This window comes from Numenius arquata, chromosome W, assembly GCF_964106895.1.
Source record: "Numenius arquata chromosome W, bNumArq3.hap1.1, whole genome shotgun sequence".
Classification (NCBI taxonomy): domain Eukaryota; kingdom Metazoa; phylum Chordata; class Aves; order Charadriiformes; family Scolopacidae; genus Numenius; species Numenius arquata.
The window spans coordinates 32,737,620-32,763,214 of record NC_133615.1 but is presented as its reverse complement, the minus strand read 5'-3'; the positions used below and the strand labels follow the sequence as shown (position 1 = coordinate 32,763,214).

At 44.3% G+C, this 25,595-nt stretch overlaps 2 protein-coding genes across 2 annotated transcripts in view; one reads left to right on the top strand and one right to left on the bottom strand.

Moving 5' to 3' along the window:
• Positions 1-25,595, bottom strand: part of LOC141476716 (microtubule-associated protein 1B-like) — a 118,104-nt gene that overhangs the window by 44,785 nt on the left and 47,724 nt on the right. The window lies entirely within an intron of this gene.
• On the top strand, positions 216-25,595 carry LOC141476735 (syncytin-2-like). The gene is made up of 2 exons (XM_074165540.1): positions 216-303; positions 24,787-25,595. The coding sequence occupies exons 1-2, from the start codon at positions 216-218 to the stop codon at positions 25,593-25,595; spliced, it is 897 nt and encodes a 298-aa protein (XP_074021641.1).

The following is a 25,595-nucleotide window of genomic DNA, read 5'->3' as shown; positions in this document are numbered from 1 at the left end:
ATCTTCCTAGGATAACCAATTATTCCCAATACCTAAGATTTCATATTTCTAGGGGAACTACCAAATATCCCAACCAGTTGTTGCAGAGATAGCGGGTTTCTGGCAGCAGTCTTTGCTTTCTCATCTGATGCCTAATTGTTGCCATAATCAGGCATGGCTGTCTCTGAACTCTGCCACTTCTATTCTTTCATTGACCTGGGTCATTCACAATCCACATGGCGGATAAAGCTCAAATCCTGGAAGCCTTGTCTACCACTATTTGGCAGTACTGTAAATTCAGTGAGAGGATGGCAAGCAAAGGATGTAAATCGTAACTGGCACAGCTGGAATTATGCTTTTCAAACAGGTGAGTGTGGCATTATGATCCTACTCCAAGAAATGATCTCCTGTAATTATAGGAAGGAAAAAAAAAAAGGAGTGTTTAGAGAACAGGGCAATTTCATATCTGGGCAGAAAGGGAAGAGTGGTAGCTGTTTACCAGAGGGCCGTTCAATGTCCCTAGTCACAAGAACTGCTTTGTTCAATAGCGTGGCTGTAGTCAGTATGGCTTTGAGAAGCCAACACCCTATCCCATCCCAAGTGTCTGATATGGGCTTTCACTAACAATTCATTTGCCTTACGTCACCATCTCCCTCACTAATCACCCTTCCAACCTTGAAATGAGAGGTTTCAGAGACAGCTACAAGACTGCAGCACTCACCAACATGGAAATCTTCATATGCATCTTTACGCCTTATTCTTCAGTCGTTTTGCCCTTAAAGCATTTTAATATAAATTACATAGTCTTTTCCATTATTTTCAAGACAATAGGTAGCACTTATTAATGCTTCGTATAAACAAAACTTAGGATCTTCCTCCAAAATATTCACAGTTCAGAGTGGCTTCCTGAAATCCATACTTTAATCTTGTTTAGTAATATTTCTACATAATGGTTTTGTAGATTAGAATTCTATAGACACTATGATCTCTGAACAACTATTTTCACAATTAATTTTATCTTTAGAACACATCTGATAGTTGTGAAAGTATTTTAACCCCATAAAACAGAGATAAGTAAACAATTTTCAAGGTCATACAGAAACAGAACCCTGTGTCTTTAGAAGTCAAGCAGAGTGCTTTAGCTACACAGTCCTTTTGGTTCTGCTAGGTACATCACTATGTTGTGCATTAGAAAATACTGAATACTTAAAAAGCTATGCATCGGGGATTATTTTTTATTGAAGGACTCCATAAGTCAGCTTTAACTACTTTCCATGGCTGAAATTCCATAAACTACTCGCCTGGCTATTAAGATATCTATATTTTCTAAGAATTTATAATTTTATCACTCCAGACCTTGAAACTCTAGCTACAAATGACAACAGAAAACAGAAACCAGCACCCACTGGAGTTAGTGAGAAATTTGTCTGGGACTATCTAGCATTAGCAAAATAATTTAATCTTTTCCTCTCTTAGTTTTTGTATTTCATAAACTTGAGGCAGACAGGTAGTCAAATGTAAGATTTTCTGTAAGCTGTTGTCTTGAGATACAAATCTCCGTTACAAGTAATAATCTTTAAAAGTTGTTAGCAGCAAATTAATAAATTAATGGCACATGTACTATGGTCAGTCCTATATTTTTGGGGCTATAATCCTTCCATTGTCTCATGCTGATCTCTCTCCTGCCATTAAATCTTAAATGCATAAAAAATGGCAAGAGCAGATCCATAATACGCTGCAGAACTGATCTGTGGATCTGAAATTTTAGTTTTCTACAGCACAGCACATTACCCTAGTACTGCATAGATATTGACAGCCAACACTCATTACAACAAGACATTGCAGTGATGCAGAGCTGACTCATCAGTCCTGAAGGTCAATGAAAGTTCTCCTCTGAGCATACATTTAGGAGCACCACTTACCAGAGAAAAGAAAGAGAACTGCGCAACATCAGGGACAAGTGCCGGGTCCTGCACTAAGGTCACAACAACCCCAGGCAGCGCTACAGGCTTGGGGAAGAGTGGCTGGAAAGCTGCCCAGCAGAAAAGGACCTAGGGGGTGTCGGTCAACAGCCGGCTGAACATGAGCCAGCAGTGTGTCCAGGTGGCCAAGAAGGCCAACAGAATCCTGGCCTGTATCAGGAACAGTGTGGTGAGAAGGACTCGGGAGGTGATCGTCCCCCTGTACTCGGCACTGGTGAGGACCCACCTCGAGTACTGTGTCCAGTTTTGGGCCCCTCACTACAGGAAAGACATTAAGGTGCTGGAGCGGGTCCAGAGAAGGGCAACGAAGCTGGTGAGGGGTCTGGAGCACGTCTTGTGAGAAGCAGCTGAGGGAGCTGGGGTTGTTCAGCCTGGAGAAAAGGAAGCTGAGGGGAGACCTTCTCACTCTCTACAACTCCCTGAAAGGAGGGTGTAGTGAGGTGGGGGTTGGTCTCTTCTCCCAAGTCACAGGCGATAGGACAAGAGGAAATGGCTTCAAGTTGCACCAGGGGAGGTTTAGGATGGATATTAGGAAAAAATTTTACACTGAAAGGGTTATCAAGCATTGGAACAGGCTGCCCAGGGAAGTGAATGAGTCCCCATCCCTGGAGGTATTTAAAAGATGTCTAGATGTGGTGCTGAGGAACATGGTTTTGTGGTGGACTTTATGGTTGGATTCAATGATCTTAAAGGTCTTTTCCAACCTAAATGATTCTATGATCAACCCCTTACAGAAACAATCTTCTCTGTCTAGAAAGAAGGAAATTTCTTCTTTTACCACCAGAAAACATCTCGGACCCAGAAACTAAAATCATACCAAGCAGAGCAGTCCATTTCCCGCTATAATTTGTTTGCAATAGTCACAACAACGTGATATATACCTTTGCGCTGTTATTCAGAAAAGGAATCTCTCTTTTGCATCCCAAGATGGTGTTAACTGTCAAATTGCAAAATACAATCTTATTTGGAAAAAATACTACTTCTTTCTCAATACATCTGTGGCTCAATACTTCACATTCTAGTGTTTACGGAACAGCACCATATACCATAATTCACAGGAATGGTTAGAAGTGTAAGTGTTCTTTTGTTATATCAAGTGCCCAGTATATTTACAACATTACAAGCAAACCCATTTATCAGGCTATTAAAGGTGCTAAGCAAATTTGTGCATCAAAGGAAAAGTGCTTGGGACTTTTCCCAAGGGCTGCTTTTTTATGGAAAAGAAACATCTGATTTATTTTAATGACTTCTTATAACAAAGAACGATTGTGCCAATCTGCATTAAATAACATAATGTCTAATTCAAATCCAAGTGAACTCCATAGGAAAATTTCCACTGAGCTCAATGAGGACTGGAAAAGATTCTCAGATTATAAATATCTGTGTGCAGCAAAGGGATAAATACTGAAACGAATATTTCAGAAAAAAATAATTTAAGAAGTCTGCCTTTCCTTTTCCCAGACATCTCTATCTTAATACATTTTTAGTCTTTTACTCCCTCCCTTCAGGGATAAGTCTCTGAATTTTGATAATTTCAGAAAGTCTCTGTTAACATTTCCAAATTGCCACAGCCTACTTACTAATTGGCTTTAACCACTATGACAGCTGAAGCCAAAGCTCCAATTAAAATCCTCTGGGGGACATTTCTGGTTTTGGGGTCATTACTGCAAATCCAACTTAGTTTTAAGTTCATCTATGTCCTGGTTTGAAGTAAAACAGAATCAACTTTCTGTTCTGTAATTTTACATCTTAGCTCGGCCTCTTCTAACTCACTGAAATTGACGGCATATTGTGGAGAAAACTGCTCGTTCTCAGAGTGATAAGACCAATGTTTGTACTTCATCCCAAGGAATGGTATGCAGAGAGGCTCTTGCTTATACAGAGAGGCTCTTGCTTATACTATAACAACCAAGGTCAGCCAATTTCATTATTTGCCCTGTTAGAGGGTCAGAAATGGAAAAAACGTAGAGGGGTCACACCTGTGGGGAGGAGTGGACAGGACAGGTGACCCAAACCTGACCAACTGGGGTATTCCATCCCATCTGCCCCATGCTCAGTATAAAAGCTGAGGGATCAAAAGCTCAACTCTCTTTCTTCAATGGCCAACGTCCGAAGAGGACTCTGTTCATCTGCCTTTGATCCTGATCCGTGTGTTCCTGACTCCAGAGCTGGAATCCAGTTCCCATCCATTGCTGAGTCCAGTCTGGGACTTCCCCAGTGCCTGCCGGTGACGTCATCCTGGGAGCTTGATACGGTTTTGTATATATTGTATCTATTTCATTATTTTCTTCTTTTTGATTTTAATATTAAATTTCTTCATTACAGTAGTTTAGTTCATTCTAAACTTCTAAATCTCCTTATCTCTTCCTCTCCTCTCTTTTGGGGCAGGGGGGGGGGGGGGAAGGGCCATCTGTCAGTCTGGTTTTGGTAAATTTGGCCGAAACCACGACAATCTACCATCTCTGTTGAAAGTCAGACAAGACAATACAACCTATAGGGGTTTCACACATGGGGAATCCATTCTTCCCCTCAAGCAGATTTTCTTTGACATGTATTTATTACAAAATTGAAGTTTCTCAGTTTATATATAATTTCTATCTTTCCTCCTAGTTCAGTTCAGAGAATTTAATTGACTTGGTAGCCCATGAATAAGGAATGACAGATCTGTTCACAAGCGCTAAGGGCTTGCACTCCAGATTAGACACTGAACTTTGCATTATATAAAATTATTTATGGTTGAATCTTCCTACAGTCTGGCAATCAGTAAATTTCTTGGAAAAATCCCCACAGTTTATAATCTACCCCTGATACTTGTATTGTAACATTTATTAAGTACAATAAAAATCTCAGTTTCTTTGCCAAAGTACCCCCTTAAACATAATTTACTTAATGGTGCTCTTTAAAAGGCCTTCCTCATTTTGTGAAGTTCTTCTTTCACCATTAACATCACAGCTTTATTGCTGTTTCCTGAACGAATCACACAATTGTGATAGCTGTATTACAGTGGAAAAGTTATATTTTTGAATACTTGGGTTTACTTTTGTGTGCTTTAGAAGCTTCTCATTCTGACAAAAATATTCTTGCTATCAACTAATTTACCAGCTGTGGAATATCCCTGAGTCTATGCAATCACTGCAAAACCTAACAAGATGCTCTGTTTGTAAGCCTTTAATGAAAATTGGGTTTAAGCTTTTCCCCTGGCAACCATCCAGATTCCCAGCTCCATGGGATTACTTGCCAAAGCTAGATCTAGTTCTAGTTCTGAAAATATCTACTTTCATCTTCAAGTGTTTGAATTATCGTTTCTCATATCCTTTCTTACTCTCAAGTCTTTGCCCTAGGAAGATGCCCCTAGAAATAGTTCAGACAGACTCTAAGATGAGAAGCAGAGGACTACTCTTGCTGCCCCAACAAGCTTTTACAGGAGGGCAAAGGATTTGCACCTAGTGAAATAGTTTCTTCTTACACATACAAGAACTGCTGCTGAGAACTGTCATCTCTAACTAGATAAATGTACACCAAACTCCCAGGAAGTCCACTGCAATGCTCAGTACACATCAAAACTAGTTACCTTAAAATTAAAGAAAGCAAAGGCTCACCCTGTCTCCTGGTTTGAAGTAAAACCGAACCAATTTTCTGTTCTGTAACTTTACATCCTAGCCAGGCCTCCTCTAACTCTCTGAAAGTAACGGCATATTGTGGAGAAAACTGCTCGTTCTCAGAATGATAAGACCAATGTTTGTGCTCCATGCCAAGGAATGGTATGCAGGGAGGCCCTTGCTTATACTTACTGCCATAACAACCAAGGTCAGCCAATTTCATTATTTGCCCTGTTAGAGGGTCAGAAATGGAAAAAAACGTAGAGGGGTCACATCGGTGGGGAGGAGCGGACAGGACAGGTGACCCAAACCTGACCAACTGGGGTATTCCATCCCATCTGCCCCATGCTCAGTATAAAAGCTGAGGGATCAAAGGGTCAGCCCCCTTCCTGCGATGGCTGAAGTCCAGAGAGGACTCTGTCTGTTCATCTGCCTTTGATCCCGATCCGTGTGTTCCTGACTCCAGAGCTGGAATCCAGTTCCCATCCGTCGCTGAGTCCAGTCTGGGACTTCCCCAGTGCCTGCCGGTGACGTGACTGTCATCCTAGGAGCTTGACACGGTTTTGTATATACTATATCGATTTCATTATTTATTTTTTGTTTGTTTGGTTTTATTTTAATATTAAATTTCTTCATTAAAGTAGTTTAGTTCATTCTAAACTTGTAAATCTCCTTATCTCTTTCTCTCCTCTCTCTTTTGGGGGGAAGAGGGGGGGAAGGGCCATCTGTCAGTCTGGTTTTGGTAAATTCGGCCAAAACCACGACACCCTGTCATGGAAAGGAAATACATTTGATTAAATATGAGCTCTGCCTCAGGTTCTGTGTCTTGCAGCTAAGTCTTCTTACTTTTTCCTAAATCTTCATTGTTATTTAGGAATCTCTAATCACCCTTTATGCCTGAAAAATAAAAATCTCTGAAAATACTTAATGTCAGTTTTGGTCTGGTCCTTTGTGAAATTGTTAGAAACCTTTAGTGTACCATGATTACATAAAGGGAAGAATAGACCTTAAGGTTTATGTGCATGCTTAACTCCTGTTAAGGACCATGAGTTATGTGCATATAATAATGAAAGATTAAACTCTCTATTGTTTAAGAGGTGGTGATCAGCCCTGTGCTCCTTTAGAAAAAAAACAAGGATATTGCAAGTGCTATGGGGAGTTAATCTCATTACACACTACTAATAGCATTTGTGGCAGTGTTTGCTTCTTAAATTAACCATAAGTGACCACCTGGTGCCTTGTAACTGGAACACTGCTTCCACATGCACAGACCAGTCTCTGTTTAGAGATATATGATCAGCCTCACCTAGTACTTTCCAAAAGCAAAATTGCTGCAGAGCTGATTTTAAGTACTCTTCAAGACAGCAATCTGAGAAAATAAAGACATCTGTAAAAGAGAAACGAGTATACTGAAAACCATACGAGATGTCTCTTTTGCTAGTCAGTATTGTCTTGTCTATAGAGGCTATCCATACTATTCTTAAATATATATGGAGATAATTTTAAGTATGTTGACTTAGTGCATACCAATCAGCAGAGTCATGCTGACTTACATCAACTAGTGACGTAGCCCACAAATCAGCTTTACTACAAATTTCAATAGAAAGGCCACCAATCACTAATCAACCATTTTCAGGCACCGAGTAATTAAAGCAGATTTCATCATACAAATTTCATCATTTTGTGAAAAAAAAATTAACATTGGCACCCACTGTTTCTCTATCTGAAATCTAGAAATTTACAAATTTTAAACTTAAGTAAGAAACTCATTCACGCTAGGCTAAGGATTAGAATTAATTCCTCTGGCATGCATCCAGTTGCGATGCTTTAGTTTACAAGCAGGAATAATGGTGTTCACCAACTTTTTAAACAAATTTCATCTTGCTAATTACTTTTGGCAAGATGCACTTACAAATGTGTCAAGACTGAAATCTAGAGATATGTTAGCAGATTATTATTCAAAGAGCTGATGTGCTGATATGGACATAGAGAAATGAGGGCTCCAATTAAAGTGGAAAAACTGAAGAAATGTACAGTATTTTTATTTTGTATGATTTAAAAATGTGTTGAATCTATATTCCATCTGGGGATTTCATAAAGATTCACACTGATAATTTATCTGAAGTAGTAGCTCTTGAGCAATACTGGGTAGATCTAAGAGATGTAAAGGATCTGCTTAAATTAGGGCATCTAGGACAGTTCGGATTTTTAAAGAGAGCCAGTCCATGTTCTCATTTATAAAGGTGGTCCCTCCATGTCTCTGGCTCTTCTCACCAGCAGACTCCAGAATCACAGAATCTTCATGGTTGGAAGGGACTTTTGAGATCATCGAGTCCAACCATACACACAAAAAAACCCAACCAACCAACCAAAAAAAACCCCAACAACAACAAAAAAAAACAACCAACCACAAACAAACACAAAACAAAACACCCAACCCAACAATCTCGGGCACTAGAGCATGCCCTGAAGTGCCATGTCTACACATTTCTTAAATACCTCCAGGGATGGCGACTCCACCACCTCCCTGGGCAGGCCATTCCAGTGCCTGACCACTCTCTCACTAAAGTAATTCTTCCTAATACCTAATCTAAACCTCCCCTGCTGCAACTTCAGACCATTTCCTCTGGTCCTGTCATTATTCCCTTGGGAGAAGAGGCCAACACCCACCTCTCTACAGCCTCCTTCCAGGTAGTTGTAGAGGGCAATGAGGTCCCCCCTCAGCCTCCTCTTCTCCAAACTAAACATGCCCAGTTCCCTCAGCCTCTCCTCATATGACTTGTTCTCTAGACCCCTCACCAGCTTGGTGGCTCTCCTCTGGACACACTCCAGCAGCTCAATGTCCTTCCTGTAGTGAGGGGCCCAGAAATGAACACAGTACTTGAGGTGAGGTCTCACCAGGGCCGAGTACAGAGGCACGATCACTTCCCTACTCCTGCTGGCCACGCTATTCCTGATACAGGCCAGGATGCGGTTGGCCTTCTTGGCCACCTGGGCACACTGCTGGCTCATGTTCAGCCGGCTGTCCACCAACACCCCCAGGTCCTTTTCTGCTGGGCAGCTTTCCAGCCACTCTTCCCCAAGCCTGTAGCGTTGCCTGGGGTTGTTGTGACCAAAATGGAGGACCTGGCACTTGGCCTTATTAAACCTCATCCCATTGGCCTTGGCCCATTGATCCAACCTGTCCAGATCCCTCTGTAGAGCTTTCCTACCCTCAAGCAGATCAACACTCCTACCTAGTTTGGTGTCATCTGAAAACTTCCTGAGGGTGCACTCAATTCCCTTATCTAGATCATCAATAAAGATATTAATACTGGCCCCAAAACTGAGCCCTGAGGGACACCACTGGTGACCAGCCGCCAACTGGATTTCACCCCATTAATCACAACTCTCTGGGCACAGCCATCCAGCCAGTTTTTTACCCAGGCTTTGCCATTATCTCTGTGCACTGATTGCCCCTGGAAACATGCTCCAGGAATCCTGAAGTCTGGAGGCTCTTAGCTGTAGCCCCAAGGGTCATACTGTTGAAAATATCTTCATGCTGTGTTTCCCCAGATAAAACAACTGGGGAATACGAGAGCCATAAAACTTAGGAGTTTTTTAAAAGAAGGTGATATGCAGAAAATCCAAATAACAGGGAAAAAAAATATGTCAGCTCTCACACAGATGAGAACAAGGGAGACTGATAAATTCAGTAGATAGAGTAAGGATGGTTTTATTGAAATTTTGGAAGTATAAATTATTTATCAATAACCAACATCTTCAGTTTTATCTAGCTAGTCTCAAAAAATTCTGTAGAGTTTCCCCAAAAAGGTTCTGCAGAATCTAGAGATGCAAAAATGGGAATTTAATAGCATTTGGCAAGACTCCCTGGGGATATTCATAAGCTTTAATAGTGTGCCCTTGAGCAGGCACACACACAAAAGGAGGCCCATTCCAAGATGGCTTGAAGAAAACCATTGGAATAATCAAAAGAGAAACATTTTCCCGATTCAGACACAATGGTTTGATGCTGCGTGTTGTCCAAGAATGGATATCTACAGAGAAAATGAATAAAATCAAGTCCAAAAGTTCAGTAGCATTAAGACAGTCAAGTGCTGTACAAATTTAGACTAAATGTGCCTCTTAAGCCACATCTGCCTTACAGCGAACAGTATGCACTAGGTCTGCACACATGGCACAAATCAAGGCAACATCATCTTTGCACAAAGAGCCTTCAAGTACCTAAAGGGGGCCTACAGGAAAGCTGAAGAAGGACTTTTTACCAGGGTATGTAGTGATAGGACGAGGGGTAATGGCTTCACACTCAAAGAGGGGAGATTTAGATTAGAGCTCAGTAAGAAATTTTTCATTCTGAGGGTGGTGAGACACTGGCCCAGGTTGCCCAGAGAAGTTGTGGAGGCCCCATCCCTGGAAGGGTACAAGGCCAGGCTGGATGGGGCTTTGAGCAACCTGGTCTAGTGGGAGGTGTCCCTGACCATGGCAGGGGGATTGGAACTCAGTGATCTTTAAGGTCCCTTCCAACTCTAACCGTTCTATGTTTCCATAGAGAGAGAAACATCTGCTGCGCGTGGACAAGAGGTCTGCACTAATTGTGTGAGCGCTCTAGGCACGTGAACAGAGACTGTATAATTGTTGCTAGCGCGTGCTCTGCTTGTCTGTCTTTATATACTCTGTGTGAACTTGAATAAAAGGAGAATGACCATACTCATATTGAGACTCATCGTTACTCCGGGTCTGTCTCCCACTCCGACATCTGGTAGCAGAGGATGCACAGAGATCCATAGCTCAGCGGGACTGAGTTCTCCGAGTCTGCGGTAAGCAGCTAGAGGAGGGGAGTGGGAAACCATGGCTGGGAGAAGTGCTGCTCGGGCGCAAAGGCGGGAGCAGACAACGGTGCGAGGTGGCCTCTCGCCTCCCAGGCGCAGTGATGCAAGTAGAAGCTGCGGCCACGCTACTCGCTGGAATCCTCTCTAAGAGAGGGAATGAAGTACCAGCGAAACTGTTGATAAGTTCCATGCTACTCGCTGGAATCCTCTCTAAGAGAGGGAATGAAGTACCGGCGAAACTGTTGATAAAGTTAATTAAATTAGGACAGCGATGGGGTCATTTTTCTGACACACCTATGCTGTTTTCTGTTTCAGAATGGCGAGATTTTGGAGGGACGATGTGGCAAAAAACAATCGAGGGGGATGAAAAAGAGGAGAAAGAGATAAAAGCCGTCCGTGGGTTGTGGCATACTGTGCTAGAGACTTTAGAAGCGATGAAAGCAGAGCGGGAAGTAGCCTGTGCAGCTGCTCAAATGTTAGGTCCAGGAGCAGCCGCCTTAAAACCTGAAAGTAAGCCTGGACCTATTGCGCGGTTCTTTGGGCTGCCCGCGGTAAAAGGAATGACCGGGACTGTGTGTAAAACTGTTGCTGAAATTCGAGCTAATGAGGACTCTGACCCTCCTGAGAAAAGTAAAGACTTGCCGCTGAACCCCTTGCAAAACTCGGGAAAAGCGGAAGTGAGTGATGCGAAACCAAAACAGAAAAGTAATGCAAATGCGGAAGCGCCTCCTCAGAAAACTCCGATAGAGGAGGGGCCTGAAACGTCTACTGATCTCATCGATTTGGGAGGAGCAGCGTGTCGCCCTCCGCCCACAGCACCGCCTCCAGCAACTCCGCCTCCCTTGTATCCACCGTTAACCTCCTCCAGTGACTCGTCTGGTCCACCAACTCCACCTGCCGACAAGAGTCGTAAACTGTCCACAGACAAAATGCTACAGACAGTTTTAAGGCGCCTCGACGAGTTAGATTTACGTGTGGCGAGGAAGGATGATAACATGCCTCCATGGCTAGTGAATCCCTCAACACCTCCGAGAACTGCACGCTGGAATGGCATTATTAGAGACGCTATATTAGAAGGACAGTGGGGAGCAGCCGCTAGTTTGGGTGGAACTCCACCTCTCGCGTGTCCCGTTGTACATGTAAACAATACTGGGAAATGGGAACCACATGATTGGAAAATTTTACAACAAGCTCGCACCACCATCTCAACTTATGGAGTAAAATCTGAGGCTACCCGACAAATTGTCAGATGGATTTTTTCTGCTGATCTGATGTGTCCATATGATTTTCGCAACCTAATGAGACTGTTGCTTACTCCAACACAATATTTGTTGTGGGAGTCCTCCTGGCAACAACGAGCTATGAATGAAGCAGCTCGAAGACAAGGGGAGGGAGACCCCCTCCGTGGAGTCACGGCAGAGATGTTCACAGGGCACGGAAAATTTAGTGATTTGCAAGTACAATTGACGTTTCCAGCAAACCTATTACAGTGATCAGCACAACTTGCCCTAGAGGCATTTCTCGGCCTCCCAGGATCTACTATTCCGTCATTTGGTACCATGATGCAAGGAACTACAGAAAAATATAGTAACTTTGTTGACCGACTGTGGGAAGCAATCATGAATCACCCTGATTTAGATGACAGCGGCAAACAACAGATGTTCAAAGTATTGGCTTTTGACAATGCCAATAAGACCACCAAGCAAATTCTAGCCAGTCTACCAAAAGGAGCAGGCGTTGAAGAAATGTTATTGAGAGTAGAAAGGACTGAAGCTCAAAAACAAAGCACCACGGTCCATCATAGACTCCAAAATTCGACCACAAAAAACCGAGCTTGCAACTCAATTGCACACACTGACTGATGTCCAAACCCTACTTGGAGACATTCAATGGGTGCGGAACTGTGTTGGCATCTCCAATACTGACATTGCACCCTTAACAGAATTATTGAGAAGCAATCATCCAGCCGACGGCGTTACTCTGACGGCGACGCAGCAAGCAGCACTACAACAAATTGCACAAAAACTGCAATCGACGTGATCATCTCGACGCATTTTAATGTTGCCAGTGTCTCTGATAATATGTAATGGGAAAGATTCACCATATGCAGTCATTTGTCAATGGCAAAACAAAAAGGGGGAACTTGCCTCTCTCTTCTCCTTCTTTGGTGATGCCACTGACAAATGCGAAGGGAAGGTAACAAAAGAGAATGTGTTCAATGTCTTAGAATGGGTGTTCTTAAGTGTACAACCAAAAACGAGCATTCAAACGCAAACTGAAGCAGTAGGTGAATTGATACGAAAAGGAAGATCACGAATCATAGAAATCAGTGGTAAAGAACCAGAGGATATTAGCATACCTGTTAGCGCCTTAGATTTAGAATGGTGGCTGCGTAATGACGCTGCTATGCAAGAAGCCTTGTTAGGCTACAGTGGGAGAGTGCATTCACAACAGCCACAAGGGAAATTGTGGCAAGTTCTAAAAAGAAATCAGTGGCTAGAAAGACCCAAGGTACAGAAAGACCCATTGTCAGATGGTATCACTGTGTATACAGATGCGGGCAAACGCTTGCGGCGTGCAGCCTGTGTTTGGCAGGAAAAAGGTCAATGGTGTCAGCATATCATAGAGGGACAACCCCGAGATTCCCTTCAAACATTGGAACTAACTGCAGTAGTTTGGGCCTTGAACAATTGGCTAAGCACTCCCTTGAATGTAGTAACAGACTCATTATATGTGGCTGGAATAGTGCCACGCCTGGAAGACGCTCTACTTAGAGAGACAGCTAATCCTAGGCTGGGGAGTTTATTTATTCGGTTGCGATCTGTACTTGACCAAAGAACAGCTGCCTGTTGTGTTATCCATATTCGTAGTCATCAGCTAGACCTTGGATTAGGCCAGGGCAATCAACTTGCTGACAGCCTGGTTAGTCCAGTGTGTCATGTGCCCCCTATGGATAAATTTCAACAAGCTAGGCAGAGTCATGAGAATTTTCACCAAAATGCAAAAGGGCTAAAAAGACAATTTAATTTAACAGAAAATGAGGCTCGAGGCATTATCCAAGCCTGCCCGAAATGTGGGAACCATGGCCCAGGAATAGGGTTAGGAGTGAACCCAAAAGGATTAAAGGCGTTAGAGTTATGGCAGATGGATGTCACACATATCCCAGCGTTTGGTCGCTTGAAGTATATACATGTGACCATTGATACATTTTCAAAAATGATCTGGGCAACCGCATTGCCCGGAGAAAAGGCACATCATGTATGTAAACGCTTGCTTGCTTTGCTGTATTAGGAGTGCCTGAATGCATTAAAACTGATAATGGGCCTGCTTATGTTAGTCAAAAGGTTAGAAAGTTCTTGCTAAGATGGGGGGTCGATCACACGACAGGGATCCCACATTCGCCTACAGGACAAGGATTAGTGGAACGCACTCATCAAGTATTGAAGGACTATCTAGGTAAACAAAAGGGAGAAGAGACATGCTCAGCAAAGGCTACATCGTGTGCTCTTTACGTTGAACTTTCTCTGTCTCATGGGTGATCAAGAGGAACCGCCAGTGATGATTCACCATCAAAACCTTAAGTTCAATAGTACAACAATACTCCCGCAACTCAAAGTGATGTATAAAGATCCAGTCTCTGGAATTTGGATGGGGCCTGTTCCTGTTATATTTAATGGTCGAGGTTATATGTGTGTCTCCACAGATTGCGGTCCAGTGTGGGTGTTCAGTCGAGCTGTAAAACCTGCTCTGACTCGACATGATCCGCCTGACAACCAAGATGTTCAAGATCCTGACCCTGGGGATATTGATCCCGGCGGTAATGACCCTCCACAAGATTGAACCTAGGGAAAACATGTGGGTCACCTGGGCGAATAAGACAGGACAACAAGCCTTTTGTCTATCGCTTGCCTCTGCTACAGAGCCTTTTCGGACGTTTGATAGGAGTACCTGGTATTAAGGTAGAAGACTTTAGCAAGTATAGTAAGCAGAACTGCACTAATTCCCAGAGTGTTAGTAATTGTAGTGCCACGCTCCTTAATAGCTTGAATGTTACGCTGCCTTGGGACCCTCAAGAATTAGAACTGTTAGGATCAATGAGAATTGGAAATGTCTCCCAGAACTGGACTCAAACCTGCATATTTTTTGGAGGACCTGCCTTTACTGGCGTAAATTATTATCGACCATTTAATTGGACGGGGTGGACAAACGTCACTCCGAAAGCAAACTACTATGACTATAGATATAAAGGTGCATTTTGTGGCACAAATGACACATCAAAACAAGGACTGGGAGCCCTTGGGGTTGGAACAAAAGGGGAACAGCAAATTTGGAACAATGGCACCCCAAAAGCCTTGCTGCCAGACGTGTTTTTGATATGTGGTGACAGGGCATGGCAGGGAATTCCGAAAAATGTGATAGGTGGTCCATGTTATCTTGGCAAATTAACGTTGTTAGCCCCAAATCAAAACTGGTGGAAAAATGTGACCAAGGGAGAAAACGCCGCACGTACAAAACGGGTCTCCCACCAAATTGCAATGATGAAGTTACCTTACTCAATCCCACTGAGAGAGTGTTTTTATCCATGTTTGTACCTGGGGCAGCGGCAGGCAGAGCTTTGAAGGAGATAGGACGGTTAGCTTGTTGGGCTGAAAAACAAGCTAAAGTCACCACTGAGGTAATAGAAACTCTGTTAGGAGATCAAAATAGCTTACGCCAGGCAATTTTGCAGAATAGAGCGGCAATTGACTTTTTGCTATTAGCTCAAGGTCATGGTTGCGAGGATTTTGAAGGCATGTGCTGTATGAATTTGTCCGATCACAGCGAATCAATTCATAAACAGTTGCAGTGGTTAAAAGAGCATGCAAACAAAATTCGTCAAAACCATGGGTTTTTAGATGGGTGGCTGACTAACTTGTTTGGGAATATGCCACAATGGTTAGTAGGCTTGCTTGTTGAAGGCTTGTGCATTATAATAACCCTTATGATCATAGGTCTGTGCTTATGTTTAGTGCTTAGTTGTATTAAGAGAGCTATGTTAAAAGTAGTAAACCAAGCCTGGATTGCTCAAAAACAAAAAGGGGGAATTGTGGAGGAATGGCTGAGTGAAAAAGGGCATGACTTGATTACAATGAGCAACCCAGTCTTTGATAGGGATGAGAGCCCGGAGGAGGCTGTGAACTGTCCTTGAGAAACAGAAGTATGAAGAAGTAGCTACATGATAAGTGATAAGCGGTACTGCCTCCGGGAGATAGAGAAACATCTGCTGCGCATGGACAAGAGGTCTGCACTAATTGTGTGAGCGCCCTAGGCGCGTGAACAGAGACTGTAAGCCAATCGTATAATTGTTGCTAGCGCGTGCTCTGCTTGTCTGTCTTTATATACTCTGTGTGAACTTGAATAAAGGGAGAACGACCATACTCATATTGAGACTCATCGTTACTCTGGGTCCATCTCCCACTCCGACATGTGCCCAGCAAGATCATGGAGCAGATCGTCCTGGAAACTATGCTAAAGTACATGGAAAATAAGATGATGATTGGTGACAGCAAACATGGCTTCACTAAGGGCAAGTCATGCCTGACAAATTTGGTGGTCTTCCATGACAGCGTTACAGTGTTGGTGGATAAGGGAAGAGCAACAGACGTCATCTACCTAGACTTGTGCAAAGCATTTGACACTGTCCCGCATGACATCCTGGTCTCTAAATTGGAGAGACGAGTTTGACAGATGGACCACTCAATGGATAAAGAACTGGCTGGATGGCCGCACTCAAAGAGTTGTGGTCAACTGCTCAATGTCAAACTTGTGACCAGTGACAAATGGCATTCCTCATGGGCCGATACTGGGACCGGTAGTATTTAACATCTTTGTTGGCAACATGGAACACTGGTATTTGGCTACAAATACAAAGCACAGCACTATGAGGGCTGCTATGGGGAAAGATAACTCCATCCCAGACAGACCAAATACAGGGTTATTGCACTATTGTTTGCTTTATATGAATGATGTCACTGTCCCACGTGACATCCTGCTCTCAAAATTGGAAAGTCATGGATTTGATGGATGGACCACTCGGTGGATCAGGAACCAGCTGGATGGCTGCACTCAAAGGGTTGCAGTCAATGGCTCAATGTCCAAGTGGAAGCCAGTGACGAGTGGTGTTCCTCAGGGGTCGGTACTGGGAGCAGTGCTGTTTAACATCTTTGTCGGAGACATGAACAGTGGAATCAAATGCACCCTCAGCACGTTTGCTGACGACACCAAGCTGTATGGAGTGTTCAACATGCTGGAAGGAAGGGATGCCATCCAGAGGGACCTGGACAGGCTTAAGAGGTGGGCCCTAAGAAGGCGGCACAGCCAACAGCCCAGCTGAAGTGCCTCTACACCGATGCACGCAGCATGGACAACAAACAGGAGGAGTTGGAAGCCATCGTGCTGCTGGAAAGCTATGATATAGTGGCCATCACTGAAACCTGGTGGGATGAATCCTATGACTGGAGTGTGGCTATTGAGGGCTACAAGCTGTTCAGAAGGGATAGGCAAGGAAGGAGGGGCAGAGCTGTTGCCCTCTATGTTAAGGAATGGATAGAGAGTGAGGAGATGTCCATGAAGAATAGCCAAGAGGAAGTGGAAAGCTTATGGGTAGGAATTAGAGACTGAGGCAATAAGGGGAACCTTGTGGTTGGTGTCTTTTACAGGCCACCTGATCAAGGGGAGCCTACTGATGAAGCCTTCTTACTCCAGCTACAGGAGGCATCATGCTCGAAGGCTCGAAGGACATCTGCTGGAAAAGCAACACAGCGAGCTGTAGGCAATCCAGGAGGTTCCTGGAGTGCCTTGACGATAACTTCCTAAGGCAGGAAATAGGCAGCCCTACCTGAGGGGATGTGATACTGGACCTGGTAGTCACCGATACAAGTGAGCTCATCAGGGATGTCAAGATTGGAGTCAATTGCCTGGGCTGCAGCAACCATGCCCTGGTGGAGTTCATAGTCATAAGGGATATCGCTAATGCCTTTTTCTCAATCCTTCTGGCAGCAGAGTGCAGGCCTCAGTTTGCTTTCACCTGGAGGGGCGTCCAGTACACCTGGAATTCACTGCCCCAGGGGTGGAAACACAGCCCTACTATTTGCCATGGACTGATCCAGACTGCACTGGAACAGGGTGAAGCTCTGGAATATCTGCAGTACATTGACGACATCATCGTATGGGGCAACACAGCAGAAGTTTTTGAGAAGGGGAATAAAATAGTTCAAATCCTTCTGAAAGCTGGTTTTACTGTAAAATGAAGTAAGGTCAAGGGACCTGCACAGGAGATCCAGTACTTAGGAATAAAATGGCAAGATGGATGCTGTCAGATCCCAGTGTGTGGGGGACTAGGGCGGGTCCGTGGTGATTCAGAAAACGAACGGTTACAGGTTGTTAGTGCGGATGTAGTACAGTCTGGGAAAGAACAAAAGCTCGGAGCCCCAGCATTCCAAGATAAAGAAATGGCCTTGTGTATAAGATAGCGGGAGCAGCTGCATGCTAAGGAGGAACCTAACTGTCTGGGAAAGGTGTCCATCTGGTCAGGACTGGCTTTGCGGTTTGGGATCCGGCCAACCCGGCAAATATGGGCCAAAGGTGAAGGTACCCGGTGAAGAAGACTGCGAGCCTTCCTCCAGAAGACCCCGGCCCACGACCACCAGGAGGCAGTGCGCATGCGGCAAGGGGAGGAGATTTATGATAATGAGTTCTTAGAAATAATTAGAATAGTAATGCCTTTAATTATAATAATCCGCCCACCTTAATGAATATGTATGCTTTTCACCATAAATGGACGCTTGCTTCACAAACCGGTGTGCAAGTTTGGTGGAGAGATCCCCCTTGCACCCAGCGCTGCAATAAACATACCTGCTTTATAACTCTGCGAGTTGTAAGGTTTGTTTCCGCGCGTCAATTTGGCACCCCAGATGGGACCCCCTCTGTCCGGCTGCGGGACCTGCTGAGGACGGGACTCCTCTGGGCACCCCCGAGATTTCTCGGAAGGACTCCCCAACTCATCCAGATCACCGCGGGGACAGACAAGGACCATCTGTTGCGGACCAGGTATGTTCAGGGTTTCTTAAGGGGGGGCCTGTAAGCCGTGAGGAGACGTCCTACGCGTGGTAAAGAGTCGGTGTACTCGCCCCGGGGTATGCTCAAGCTTGGGCTAATGGTGTGGGATCCCTGGGTTTTGGGTTTTGTGTTAGTGTGTGGAATTGTAATATTGTTGATTATTTGTTGTATTTGTCATAAGGTACCCCTACCGTGTTATTGTCTGTAATTGTTGTATGAGTGAACTGAGTGATTGAGACGCGGCACTGCTGCGGAGCGAGTGCGGAGTTCCGATCCGCGGTTCCGTGTTCTCCGCGAGGAGAGCGGCCGGAGACGAACGAAGCGTATGACAGACTGTACAGAAGCATTGTGTGAATCTAATATTGAGAATATTAAGTGGCAGTGTCTTGGACATTCGGATAACGTTTGTGATCCTATTTTTGTCTTAAAGTGCTTTGCTTGTAATACGGAGGTTTGGGTAGATCAGGAGGACGATTTTTGGTGTCCACAGTGTGGTAGCTGGACTGAGTGGGAAAAGATCGAGCGGGCGGGAGAGTTGAAACAAGTAATCTGTGGAGACATAGCCTACCCCTGGAGGTAAAGGTAGCGGCAGCGGCAGCGGGGGGGGGTAACACCTAAGTGACACACAGAGATCAGGATCACCTCTGAACTAAAGGGGTAAGGGGAACATAAAATGGGCAATAATCGAGGAAGTGAGACACTGAAAAGGAGTCCCCTAGGGTGTATTTTAGCACACTGGAAGGAGATCGGGGGCTCACCAGGTGGCAGCGTGAACAAGAAAACCTTAATTAAATATTGTAATCAGTGGTGGCCCCTTTACAAATTAGATGATCAAGAGAAATGGCCCCTTAACGGGACTCTTAATTACAATACTATACTACAATTAATGCTGTTCCTTAGAAGGGAAGGAAAGTGGGATGAAGTCATATATGCGGATATGTTTTTCACCCTTTGGAACCACCCAGAGTACCAACGGGACTGCGGGCTATTACCTCCACAAGACCCGATGGTACTAGCCTTAGAGAAAGAAAGAAGAGGAGAAATGAAAGGTAATATAAAAAGATGTTGTTCAGCCTGTAGCATAGGGCAGAGATGCACAAAGCCTGAAAAGATTCGGGATCTTAAAGAAGACGATTTTCTTGACACTTACCACCGGTTAGAGCAATAGAAGACCGTTGGGAGGGGGTAAAGGTTCCTCAAGAAGATAGAGAAACTGAAGCTGATTCCAAAACTGAATCCAAAACCCCACCTGACAGCCCTGTATCGTCCCGCACTCGGAAAGGAACAGAGCGAGCAGTGATTCAAGCACCCTTAAGGGGAGCTGTGGGTCCGGACGGACTACCTGTAATGATAAAAGTCCCTTTTTCCTCATTCGATTTAGAAACCTGGAAAAGCGTGGCAAAGAACTATCGGAATGATCCCGTAGGGGTTACTAGACATTTTCAGTTTCTGGTAAAGCAGCACAACCCTGACTGGAGTGATATCCAGTTATTATTAGATCACCTAACAGAAACTGAGAAACAACTGGTTTTAAAAACTGCTCACAATATAGCCACGGACCAACTGAAAGATTCAGGAAGGGACATTAAAGAACACTTCCCCTTGCAGAACCCTCACTGGAACCCAAACAGGAGCATTCACTCAGAGGCGCTAGAAACTTACAGAGATTGGATTATAACAGGGATGGAGAGGGCTATCCCGAAAGCCATTAACTGGTCAATGCTGTATGCTGTAAGACAAGGGCCGAAGGAGAGTCCCTCGGAGTTTCTGGATAAATTACGAGATGCAATGAGACGCTACACCCCCTTGGACCCTGGATCAGAGATAGGAATCCAGCAGTTAGTGTCTCTCTTTTTAGGGCAATCTGCCAATGATATCCGGAGGAAGCTGCAAAAATTGAGAACAACCGACAGCAGAAATCTAGAGACTCTGTTAGATGAGGCATGGAGAGTGTTTAACAACCGGGAGGAGGAGGATAAGAAAAGGGACAGACGGGCACTGGTGGCAGCAATACATGGGAGGGGGGAAACGAAAGCTGGGAATTTTAGGAAACCATTAGAAAGAGATCAATGCGCATGGTGTAAGAAGAGAGGGCACTGGAAGAATGAGTGCCCAAAAAGACGAAAAGAAAAAATTCAGGCCCATTATAAAGAAGATTGACGGGGACCGGGGGAATCTACCCTAGCGGATCCACTGGTTACCCTAAGGCTAGGGAAAAAGCAACAAGAAATAGAATTTTTGGTGGATACAGGAGCAACGTATTCGGTTTTAAATCAAGCTCTGACCCCTATTGATACTGATTTTATAACAGTAAAAGGAGCCACTGGCCGGAGTGAAAAGGCATATTTTCTCAAACCTCTTAAGTTCAAATTGGGAAAACAATTGGGGATACACAAATTTTTATATCTGCCAAATTCGCCGAAACCCCTGTTAGGGCGAGATTTATTAGAGCAATTGGGAGCAGAAATTAAATTCAAAAAAGGGAAAATGGAACTCTGTATAAGAGAAGATCAACTAATTGAAATACTAAGTTTGGCCCTAATAGGAACTCCCATTTCTACAGGAGTGCCTGAGGAGATTAAAGCCCAAATTTATCCAGGGGTATGGGCCTCGGGAGTGCCGGGGAGAGCAAAAAATGCTTCCCCAATAGTGATAAAGCCTCAACAAGGAGCACGACCGGTGAGAGTTAAACAGTATCCCCTTAGAATAGAGGACAGGGAGGGGATCCGACCAACTATAGATCGGTTTATTGAGTATGGGCTGCTGAAAGAATGTGAATCAGAGTATAACACTCCAATATTACCTGTTAAGAAGCCGGATGGTAGCTATCGCATAGTGCAGGACCTCAGAGCTATCAACAGAATTGTTGAGGATTTGCATCCGGTAGTGGCAAATCCATACACTCTCCTAACTAAACTGGTACCTGAATTGGCATGGTTTACCGTTTTGGACCTAAAGGATGCCTTTTTCTGCGTGCCTTTGAGCCCAGAGAGCCAGCTTTTATTTGCATTCGAATGGGAAAACCCAGAATCTGGGAGGAAAACACAGCTTACATGGACTGTGCTACCGCAGGGCTTCAAAAATAGCCCGACACTTTTTGGAAATCAGCTAGCTAAAGACTTGGAACAGTGGAAACGCCCGCTTGGGTCAGGAGTGGTTTTGCAGTATGTGGACGATATATTACTCGCCACTGACACCAGAGAAACATGCCTAGAATGGACTGTGAGCCTGCTAAATTTTCTTGGACTTAATGGCTATAAAGTTTCTCCACAGAAAGCACAGATAGCCCAGCAGCAAGTGACCTATCTGGGATATGAAATAACCGCAGGCCAACGGACACTGGGGAAGGAGAGGAAGGAGGCCATCTGCCAGACACCTCGACCACAGACGCCTAAGGAACTTCGAACCTTCCTAGGAATGACAGGATGGTGTCGTCTCTGGATATATAACTACGGACTTTTGGTAAAGCCTTTATACGAATTATTAAAATCTGACTCAAAGAATATTATATGGAATAGGGAGGCAGACAAAGCCTTCCATCAATTAAAAAAGAGGTTAATGGAAGCACCTGCCCTGGGATTACCTGACACTACTAAACCTTTCTGGTTGTTTTCCTATGAAAAGCAAGGAATGGCCTTAGGAGTCCTAGCTCAGAATCTGGGACCCTATCGAAGGGCGGTGGCATACTTCTCCAAACAGCTTGACGAAGTAAGTAAAGGGTGGCCTAGCTGTCTCCGAGCGGTGGCAGCAGTGGTAATAAACATCCAAGAGGCCCATAAGTTCACCCTAGGCCAGAAAATCACAGTTATGGTATCACATACTGACTCAGCAGTACTCGAAGTAAAAGGGGGGCATTGGCTTTCACCTCAGAGGTTTCTTAAGTACCAGGCTATCCTGATAGAGCAAGATGATGTAGAAATAACAGTGACTAATATTGTCAATCCAGCCTCTTTCCTCAGCGGAACCGAAGGAGAATCAGTGACCCACGACTGCTTGGAAACAATCGAGGCGGTGTACTCCAGCCGACCAGACCTGAAAGAAGAACCATTAGAGGATGCAGAGGATTCCTGGTTCACCGACGGGAGCAGCTTCATTCATCAGGGGATACGCAAAGCTGGCTATGCGGTAACCACCACAGAGAAGGTAATAGAATCCAAGGCCCTGGCCCCAAATACATCAGCCCAAAAGGCTGAGATTATAGCACTAACCCGAGCCCTGGAATTGGCCAAAGGAAAACGGATAAATATCTGGACAGACTCTAAATATGCTTTTGGGGTGGTGCATGCTCACGGGGCGGTCTGGAGAGAAAGAGGACTCTTATCTACACAAGGGAAACACATCAAACATGCTGAAGAAATTCTCAAACTCTTAGATGCAGTATTACTGCCTACCAAAGTGGCTATCATGCACTGCAAAGCCCACCAAAAAGGGAACACCGCTGTGGAATTGGGCAATGCACTGGCGGACCGAGAAGCCAAAAGGGCAGCGGAAATGGGTAATGCAGAGGTACAATCCTTGGTCCCAGATGGTAAGATACAAATTGACGACGAACCTAAATATTCTAGGGATGATCACAAATTGATCAAAGACTTAAATGGGAAAATTGAAGGGAAATGGGCCAAAACCCCACAGGGAAAAATAATAGTGCCTTTTTCGTTAGTATGGGCAGTGGTCATGGCAGAACATAGAAAATCCCATTGGGGAACAGAGGCACTTTACAGATACCTGAATAGGCTAATATGTGCTCGAAATCTATATGCCACGGTCAAACAAGTCACTCAGCAGTGTGAGGTATGTTTACAGAACAACCCTAAGACAGGCCCCAGAGTCCAATTTGGCCAGATAGGGAAGGGAAACTATCCGGGACAACAATGGCAAATTGATTTTTCAGAACTTCCAAGAAAAGGGGGGTTTCGATACCTATTGGTGTTAACTGATACCTTTTCAGGATGGCCAGAGGCATTTCCCTGTCGAACCAACAAAACAAGAGAAGTGGTCAAAGCATTGTTGCATGAAATTATACCAAGGTTCGGGGTTCCTGCAGTAATTTCCTCGGACCGAGGATCTCATTTCACTGCAAGGGTTGTTTCGAAAGTAAGCAGATTATTGGGTATAGACTGGCAACTTCACACCCCATACAACCCACGATCGAGTGGTCAAGTAGAAAAGATGAATCATTTGATCAAAACGCAAATTGTGAAACTAGGCCAGGAAGCTAACTTGGCCTGGCCTCAATCACTACCCTTAGCCCTTCTCAGGATAAGAACAAAACCCAGAACCAAAGAAGGTTTGAGCCCCTTTGAAATACTGTATGGGAGACCATATAGTGTACAAGACGGAATATCCACAGAGCTGGGGAATGAAATACTAACAGATTACCTGATAAATTTACAAAAACAGCTCCGAGAGGTAGAAAAACTGGTTCTGGGAACAAGAGCTCGTGGGCTGGATGGACCAGTACACGAGATCGAACCTGGGGATTATGTATATGTTAAGTCTTTTACAGATTCACCACTGAAGCCAAAGTGGGAAGGTCCCTTCCAGGTACTGCTGACCACTCACACGGCCATAAAGATCAAGGAACAAGCAGCTTGGATCCATTGGACTCGCGTCAAGAGGGCTCCAGAACCCCAATGGACATCAACACAGACCGGACCCCTGAAGCTTCGCCTCCAACGAAAAGATGGACATTAGTAACATTGATAATCGTCAACATGCCGGGACTTTGTATTTCGGGGGGAGGGACATGGGATGTGAATACGTATATACGAAGTCTGGAAACATTGGTAAATGCTACTAATCTGTCAGATTGTTGGGTATGTACTACCCTACCTAAAGGAGAAATGAAATTACCTCTATATGGGGTGGCAGCAAGCAATTGAAACAATGCCAACGGAACCTGGCCTAAATTTTGGGCAAAAGGGGGAGATGAGTCGAATGGGTATTGTGAGTACGATGATAATATCTACCCCTTAGGACCCAGATTTGATTTACAACTGTTGAAAGAAGAGTTTGTGGTATTAATTAGCAATAACAATTGTGCATGGGAACACGGGGAACATAGACACAGGGGGCCGGTGAATAAGACAACAACTTGGGGATGGAGCAAGTACTGGATTAATAAGACAACTGTTGATGTGGGAAGTTGGGATCTAACAGGGATAAGGGTAACGTATATTGACTTTTGCGACAAAACACAACTAGTTGCATATAAAAGTAGTGGTATTTCCGAAGGAGAAGGATATTCCTGGGAGTATGGATGGTACCAGGCGGGGAAATTTTTAGGTGCGAATTTGACAGCAACTATTGGACCCTGTAAGTTACCTAAAGGGTATTGGTGGTTGTGTGGAGATGGATATAGTAGAAAACAGCTGCCCGCGGGATGGAAGGGAACTTGCACAATAGGCTATCTAACTAGCCAGGATACGGTGTTTAATCAGTCCGAAATCCCCTCAGGAATGTTGAGAACACCTTGGAGGAAAATTCGGGAAGTGGAAAACCCTCTAGTGACGAGGGGAACAAGGTTCCACAGCTTTGTAAGGTGGTTTATACCGTTCCTGGGCGTCAGTGAATTGGAAAAGGCAATTGTGAACATATCGGCCACTATAGAAGTGCTTGAGAAATCTACAATTGATGCTATACAAGCACTTCAACAAGAAGTCCAGTCATTAGCAAATGTGGTGGGACAAAATAGAATGGCATTAGACTTATTAACCTGGAAAGAAGGAGGCTTATGTGCAGTGATTAATCAAAGCTGCTGTTCATATGTAAACCAGAATGGGAGAATAGAGAAAGACTTACAAAATCTCATAGCTAAAACTCAGATTTTGCATTTGACTGCGCAAGATGACACCACATTCGGGTTTTCTGATCTTTGGGAAAAGTTAACCTCGTGGTTACCTAACTTTGCTTGGCTTAAGCGACTGTTTATCGTTCTAGTAGCAATACTTATGTTAGGAACTTTAGTGTGTGCATTAATTAGATGTCTTATGTGTTGTGCCAGGGGGGCCAAAGATGAATACATTCAATGGAAGAAGCATCAGCTCCGTGAACGAGTGGAATCTGGGAAGTATTTTAGAAATCAGATGGAGAGGGAGAATGTGTTATAG